The following is a 7,967-nucleotide window of genomic DNA, read 5'->3' on the forward strand; positions in this document are numbered from 1 at the left end:
AGAGGACTTGTCTTTGTCAGGTCAAGTGCGGTCATCATTGGCGGGGCTTATATAGGCCCTTCACTCTAAGGAGGATGGACTGGGGTTATGGTGGGGAGTGGAGTGAGGAGGGTTGGAAGATGGCACACTTGGTCTTCAAACAGCTGTTGTCTGGCCATGGAGGCTGTCACCTACAGGTAGGGGAGAAGCAGGTTAATAGCCATACTGACATGAAAAGAATGCAAAAACAGACCCCCCCTTTTCAAAAAATATGCAACAGAATCAAAATGAACGATGGCAATAAAACAGCAAGAGGTAAAAAAAGCTAAAGGAAAAAAATGCCATAAAGGAAAGCATAGAGGCGTTAAAGTGGCTATCAAGGTTGCATTTTTTTCCTTCATAATCTACGCAATCCCCAGCGTATAGTGCACAGTGGTCTACATACTTTCTAGTGGCTGCATGATTTTTCCTACTCTGCCTTCTTATGTTTAGTAATATCTGTTTTTCTTTTTTTGACGAACCAAACATTTTGGTAACTAGTTTTCTCTAATTAAAGTATACGGTGCATGTCATCACATCCTTCGCTGTACATTTTTACCTGTCACAATGGCTATCAAGCTACATTCAGATTTGGGACATGCGGTAAACCCCATACTACTTACCGGTATTTTCTCTGCAGATGGTAAGAAACTGATCATTGTCTGTTGAACCTTGACTTTCTTTTCTCGACCAGCTTCTCTTTTGGGGCCTTTGGAAAACTGCTGCTGAGTGGTGGACGAGATTCTGGAGCAGTTTTCCTCTCCTGAGGCTGCATGCTCCCAGCCATGGCCACAACCTTGTCAAGGAGGCGTTTGACGTAGCCTGTGTGAGCATTTCATCTTGTAGCTTGTGCAATATTCACTTTCTTCGTGACCAAATAAACTAGGTGGTGCAAGCTTACCATGAGTGGGTGACTCCTTTACTGGACAAGCTGTTGGGTCACCACCTGCCGCCTTTGGGTAACGCACACACCATCGAAGTGTGCCATCCTTTGTGCGTGCCTGACCACGTCCACTGTTCTCGTTGTAGTGAAGTACAGCAAGTTGGGTCCTGAAAAAGTTGCACAGGACAGTGTGAAAACGCGTTACCTTGTAACATATGTAAACAGTCCAACTGTAAAGATCATGTGACAAAAGAAGGTCACTGATGGGAGTTGAGCACAACACCATGTTAGCAATTAGTGCTTGAAAGCACCATGTGCACGCGTGATGAAAATACTGAAGGAGCAAAGTACTACTTTTGAAGAGCTATGAGAACAAAGCATCGCCTCAGTTGCCGGGCGGATTGAAAATGAAAATGCAGTGCTTGCATGGTGAACACAGCCGAAACTCTAAATTTCCACAAAGTGTCGGCATGTAAAACCCCTTCTGATTCGGTCGACTGTGTTTTTAATTTCTGTTTATACGCCATAAGAAATGATGCAGCTATTGACAATTTCAGTAAGTGTAATTTAAGATGGGCACCTGTTCATATAGTTGCGGCACGTGCCTACATGCCTTTCACTTTTTCTACAGATGCATGTCTAACATTTGTTTTGTTTAACACAATTGTTTTGTGATATCGATGGCTTCTGACTGTAAAAGTAGAGAATAGAAGACAACAGCTTACCTGGCCCTCATTCCCAAATACGAATAATGGTAGGTCTTTGGTGCAAAATGCACTAGAAGGCTATGAAAAGCCTCTAATCCATAGGTTTGATATCTAGTAGATAGCCGCGGCATGTCTTGCAGAAGGGCCTTAGAATTTGCAATGTCTTGAAGCTTCTGGAAAGCCTTTGATTCTAAAAAGAAACGGCCATTATCATCTCTTTGTAAAGCTCTAAGTGTGCGGCTTGCTGTATGCTCTGCATCAACCAGTTAAAAAGTGTTTCAGTGCACCTGTAAATAAACTTGCGTTCAGTAATGCACATCTTATAAGTTTCGATAGTTTTAATAAACATTGGTATTTGAGGTGCACTGTAATAAATGGTATGGAAGAAACAAACAGCCATTATTTGCTTAGCTCATGAAGCTTTTCATTGAAATTCTGCTGCACTGCACAGGTAGCTGAAATTTTGGAATCCAGAGAAACCCTCTTGGAAAATCTTGGAACCCTCAACAACCATAGGTTGTCCAGCCTCTCCATTGCATTGCCTGCCATTTCCTCTTGATTTCTACTAAGATATCATTACCTTTTTTGTTCACTTACCCGCTCTGCTCTCTTCATATCATAATGTTACACTTTTCACTGTCACAGCTTGCAACATTGTACTCAATCTAAGTTCAACCTTTTTTGCTAATTCTGTTTCTGCACCATAAGTGAGTACTGGTAAGATACAGCTGTTGTATAATTTCCTCTTGAGCGATACTGGTAAATTACCATTCAATTTTCAGCATAATTGTTAAATGCACTGGTCCTTATTCTTATTATCCTGTTTCTTTCACTCACATGGTCTGGATCTGCGGTCATTACCTACACTAATTAGACCTCTTCCCTTCCCACTTTTAATGCTTCGCTGCCTATCCTAAACCACTACTCGCTTCAGAGACTGTTGGACGTTGCTTAAGTTCTATGCATAAAGTTTTTAGACCCACTGTTCTGCTTTGCCTGTCGAGGTCATCGATAATGCTTTGCAGTTTGTTCCGAGTTCATTTTTCGAAAGCGCTAAAACAAAACGGACAAAGAAGGAACAGACATGGACAAGTGCTCATCCCTGTCTGTCCCTTCTTTGTCCGTGTTGTTTCAGCGCTTTCGAAAAATGACAAACATGCACCAACTAGCCCCATTTTCCACTCTTCTGGAGTTCCGAGTTCTTTAGCAAGGCAACGTGATCACCAAATTTCATTAACTCTTATCGCCAGTTCTCATTTGAGGTCTGTGGATACCTCCTGTAAACACGCAGTGAATAGTACTCTAGAGATTATGTCTTCGTACCTGAAACCCTCTCTTATTGGAATTTTGTTACTTTATATATCATACCTAGATGTGCCTAATTATGCTTCGCTAGGGCCTTTCACATATTTTCATTACAAAATGTAACATACCTTCTCTGAGCCACTGCTTGGGTCCGATGTCACCGTGCAAGCACGTGGGGAACGATGCCTGGTCGTGTGTGTGGATGTCCCTTATGTGGTTAAGAAGTGACAGCCATTTGGGCACAATGAGTTCTGCTTTGCCTTCGCTAGATGCTGCCGCCCAATACAGATGGTTGCACACAGACTTAATCCAGGGTGCAAGTTCCTTGCAGTTATTTTGTTTTGCAGCTGTGTGCAGTTTCTTGGTGATACCTAAAATGCATATTAAAAAAATGGGACTAATGTATTATATTCCATTAATATGCTGAAAATAACACTTTATCAGCCACCATAAAGCCGCAGCTGCTAGATACCTTTTGCCATGTGCCACACGTCGAACTCATGGGCGATTGCAGCTTTGTTGTTGCGGAGAAAGCACTTGATCTGTGTATGACGGTCAGTCACCAGCACTGCTACCTTGATGCTCTCACTCTCCAGAAAAGCAAGGCCTTGTTTCAGGCCTTCTAACTCCATGCGACAGCTGCCGCCAGCATCATTGGACTGTGGTATGATAATGGCAAAGGATATTGAGTGATGTGTAGCGTGTCTACCAATTAAAAAAAGACTGCATGCATTGATGTCTCTCCTCCCAGCTGTAACTATTTTTAAGAAAATAAATCTTTGTATTTCTAACAATGGTAGTGCTGTGCTGATGCTTCATCTACCAGCACGGGGATTCAAGGCTAAGCCAATGATAATGCATGTGCTGTAGAAAGAAGTCATGATATTTAAATGTTGCGTTACAGTTCATTTGGCGGCATTAGTGAGCTATAGAAATTTACAGAACGTTGTTGTAGCAAAGTGGAAACGCACCTGCACGACTTCAAAATGCAAGACTTTGTGGCGTTCAACGTCCATCAGAGTATACGTGCCATATTTAGCACTAAATCCTGGTGAACCAGCCCGTCCATCTCCAGCAAGGTTCACCTGTTGGCCTTGCAGCTCTTGCAGCAGACTTTTCTGCTCTTCTTTCCAAACCTGAAAACAAAACAGTGCGCATTGGACCTTGACCATGCAAAGAAAGATATGAACGCTGGATTGCAAAAAATGTCCTGTTGCTCACAACCGGTACACCATTTGAAGCCAGCATTCTCAGTGTAGCTGTTGGGTTGCATCCAGAGAAGAGAACTGCTGCGCAAAGCTGCAGGTTGAGCATCGGCTGCTGTTTTTCGACGTCCTGATTACACCAGTAAACAAAATGGCCAGATGCACACTCCCCATAAACTTCTAGAAGTGTGCCTTCACACTCGAATCTGACTGTACGAGGTGCGAGGCACTCTGTGCACAGCTGGAAAAGCTTCCAAAGGTACTTCTCCTGCACCAAAAAAATTTTGTTGCCGGGTTCATCTGGGGAGTTTCCGACACATCCGTGCCTGGAAGAGAATGGGCAAATTTTCAATCGCACTGGACAGCCTAAACACGCTACCTTGCATGAAAAACATGAGTGAATGTTTATGGCACCAGAGTAAAAGTAGGGCAAACAGGTTTTTATCATACTGTTAATAAATCGCATACTTCTTTTCAAATTCTTCGCATGGAGTGTAGTCCTCATCATCGTAGTCCTCATCTCCACCTTCGTCTTCTGTGCTGTCATCATTTTCAATGGCCTCTCTTTGGATTGGCATGGTCGTTTGAGTGGCTACATTTATCATGGGGCTGCCAACCTGAATGCCTAAAAATCATGTGATATGTGCAGCTGCATTTAGTAGTTGTTACCACTGCACGCAACATAGAATATGCGGAAATTTTAGTACAACTGAAAACCTCTATAGCGCTTTGCCCCCTTCCCCGTCATTATTGTACAAATGCATGCATAAAAAATGTACGCTGATTGTGGAGGCACATACCGATAGATACAGTGTGTGGTTTTGTCTGAGAGTGGTGTGATGCCATGCTTCTTTTCACACATGCCTGTACAGCTGTGCTTTTTGTCGCTGGCCGCATCGTTGCTTGGACAGACTTGTGTCTTCCCTCACAAGACTCTGTCAGTTTGACCTCCAGCGTTGCATCATGTGCTGAATCTGCAATAATGAGCTGGTTATCATATAATGTGTAAGGCGTCAATGCCTTGCATTACTCTGCTTGCTGAAGATTGACCATTACCAGTGAGAGCGAGGATACTTAGTGAATTTTCCACGCCGAAGTTTTCATGTCGCATTGCACAAAGATCTGCTCCAGCTTCTGTTGTGACATCTGCAACACAGACTGAGACATGATTTGATGCACAGTATAGGCATGCACAACTAAATGTTCAGACTGAATGTAGCGTCATTACCTGTTGGGCTACCAGAGGGACTGCCCAATTTTGGATCAAGTTTTTCCACGCTTGATCCTTCTCCAAGCAGTTCTGCAAGGACCTGGAAGGATAAAAAGTGTACTGAATTACTGAATTGCTCTTTACTGAAAATGTTTCTATCAAAGCAAGAAAACCGCGTATGTGAAGTCGTTCTCGGCTGTTTGGCGATCATCGAAATGTATGTTTACCTTGTAAGAATACTATGACGCCTGCCGACTTATCGCATTTGCATAACCACATCGGAATTGGACAGATTTGAAAAGTGTGAAGCTATCGGTTACGGAAATAGGGGAATAGCGAGGCGCCAGTGCGCATGGGCAAGACCATTACCATTATAATTTCCCGTCCCGTCTGCATGCGAGGAACCATCAGCAGTGTTTCATTGACGAGTAAGTGACGTTTAGCGCAGGGGTCTCTATAGCATATCCCCTTGCGCGAGAAAAGGAAACCCGAGTACAGCCGCGCGGCGCTGTGCCCGTACCATCGCGGGATCGCTCTCCGCGTGCGCTCCTCGCGGTCAACGCTTCATGCAAAGCTCCACACGCAAATGAGACCAGAATTGCCGCAGAGTAATGAATTTAAAATCGGAAGTAGAAGCACTCACCTCATGTTTCCTTCTTTTAGCAAATGCACTTCTTGGCGGTGGTGGCATGCTTCTTTTGTGCAAAAATAGTGAAGGATCCGCGTCATGGTTCAGCCGTGCCCCTTTGACAGAAACCCCTAGCGATCGCATTAGGGACAAGCTCTGCACGTAGTCGCTGTCACGAAAGTGCTTCGAGCAGAGTACGCTTGCTTTGGTCGGCTTGAAATTCTCCCTCTTCACAGCAACGACCCACTGCGCTGCGAGCTTTTGATCTTTCGGGAAAGTGTGGAAGACGACATCGTCGCGGCGGTAGGTGCTCGTACACCCGAACGCACAGCAGTACCTCATGTTAGATCGGCTGCACGTGGTCGGATGCTGAAAACTTGGCTGAAACACTTTGGGATTACGACCACAACGCAGGCAACACGAGGAGCAACGCGCGCTGAAAGCACGTTCGGGTGACTCGGAGGGTTTCCGGCTCCTCAAAATGACGTCACACGGGCCGACAAGGAGGAGGTTTTCCTCTCTGCTTTTCTCCTCTCCTGCGCTCTCTCGGGACGCGGGAGATTTGAACGGCGCGCATTCAATCTGTGATTGTGGCGATGCTTTTGCAACAACTGAAAAAATAACTTCACAAGCAAGATCAACAATGAGTATACTTCAAAAGCCTAGAAGGTTAGCAGATTTGAAAACCGCCTCAGTCTCCCTTTAAGATTACCACTGGTTCTATTGTTCTCGCGCGCGATCTCCTAAACGTCTAAAGTGTCCAACAAGCGGTCTACGCCAAAGACATCAATATCTAGGTCAAACGTGGCAGCGACGAGCAAATCGAATCTCAGTTGCAGGAACCGATAGATCTCGTGGAAGACCACCTGTGAAATACGGAGCTCCGACTCTCGCACAAGACGTCCAGAGCTCCTGCTGTACCGCCCCACCCAGAAGGGACGACCACCCAACGAATCCAAGCAGAAGACAGAATATGAAGAAATCAAGCTTCACACGAGTGACAGCCGAACAATCCACACCATGAAAAGAAAGTCCTAGGCATGATCATCGAATCCAGCTTTATAAAAGGCGAGACGGTCAACAAGCTCGTACACCAGACAGCCAATGCAATGAGGCTACTAAAGACAATCACCTACAGAAGATGTGGCATGACGGAGGAGAGCCTTATACGACTCGGCTTTCCTTCGTCATAACCTATAACCTAGGTGTCCGCCTTTCCCTATTCGTACAAGCCGGAGAATAACAGAATAGCCGTGATTATACGCAGGGCATACAACATGGCACTCGGCTGCCAGACTCGACCAGCTTGAAGCTGCAGCTACAACTGGGAGAGGCGCATCACATATCGCAACTAGAAAGACTGATGACCACTGAAGCTGGACGAATCAAACTCGAGCTGCTTGGTAACGGCTACCGCCGCCTATACGGTGACAAGGAAATAATCCCGCGGAATGTCAAGGACGGCATCAAGTCACCCCAGCCAAACGAACCGTACACCCGACGCATGGTCAAGGCCGAAGACACGCCAAAGCCGCGGTCCTGCATTGAGCCTAGGGACAAGCGAGGGAAGTGCGCTTCGTGGACGATGCCGAATATCAAGGCGACCGACGATACGCCGTTGCGGTTGTCGACAATGCCGGAAAGCTTATCCGCTCCGCCAGCGTAAAGTCTCGTCACGTCGAAGTGGCCGAGGAATTGGCCGTCGCACTCGGCATACATGATCACGATTGCTAGGTGGTTGCTAGCGACTCGCTTATAGCCATAAACAATTACGCTAAGGGGAGAATATTCTTGGAAGCCAGCCGAATAATCAAGAACCTGAAATGCTCCCCGGACAAGAAGGTAGTTTGGTCGAGCTAGTCAGGGAGATGATGATGGTATATGCATGAAGTTACATAGGCCTTGATGGAGAATTGCAGATATTTCACGAATAAAAACTAGAAGTAACGCAAAAAGCGGTTCCGCATCCAGCACAACTGAAAGGAAAGAGTATTGCTATGTATTAAGTTGC

At 45.4% G+C, this 7,967-nt stretch overlaps 1 protein-coding gene across 1 annotated transcript; it reads right to left on the minus strand.

Moving 5' to 3' along the window:
• Positions 1-915: 915 nt before the first annotated feature.
• LOC144103349 (uncharacterized) lies at positions 916-7,675 on the minus strand. The gene is made up of 13 exons (XM_077636092.1): positions 7,432-7,675; positions 5,972-6,087; positions 5,347-5,428; positions 5,175-5,264; positions 4,919-5,092; positions 4,587-4,743; positions 4,393-4,444; positions 3,885-4,049; positions 3,386-3,572; positions 3,042-3,284; positions 1,627-1,798; positions 991-1,068; positions 916-949 (listed from the first exon to the last, which is right to left on the minus strand). The coding sequence occupies exons 1-13, from the start codon at positions 7,673-7,675 to the stop codon at positions 916-918; spliced, it is 1,794 nt and encodes a 597-aa protein (XP_077492218.1).
• Between the last annotated feature and the right edge of the window lie 292 nt (positions 7,676-7,967).

The sequence above is a fragment of the Amblyomma americanum genome, chromosome 9 (genome assembly GCF_052857255.1).
Source record: "Amblyomma americanum isolate KBUSLIRL-KWMA chromosome 9, ASM5285725v1, whole genome shotgun sequence".
NCBI classification, from domain to species: domain Eukaryota; kingdom Metazoa; phylum Arthropoda; class Arachnida; order Ixodida; family Ixodidae; genus Amblyomma; species Amblyomma americanum.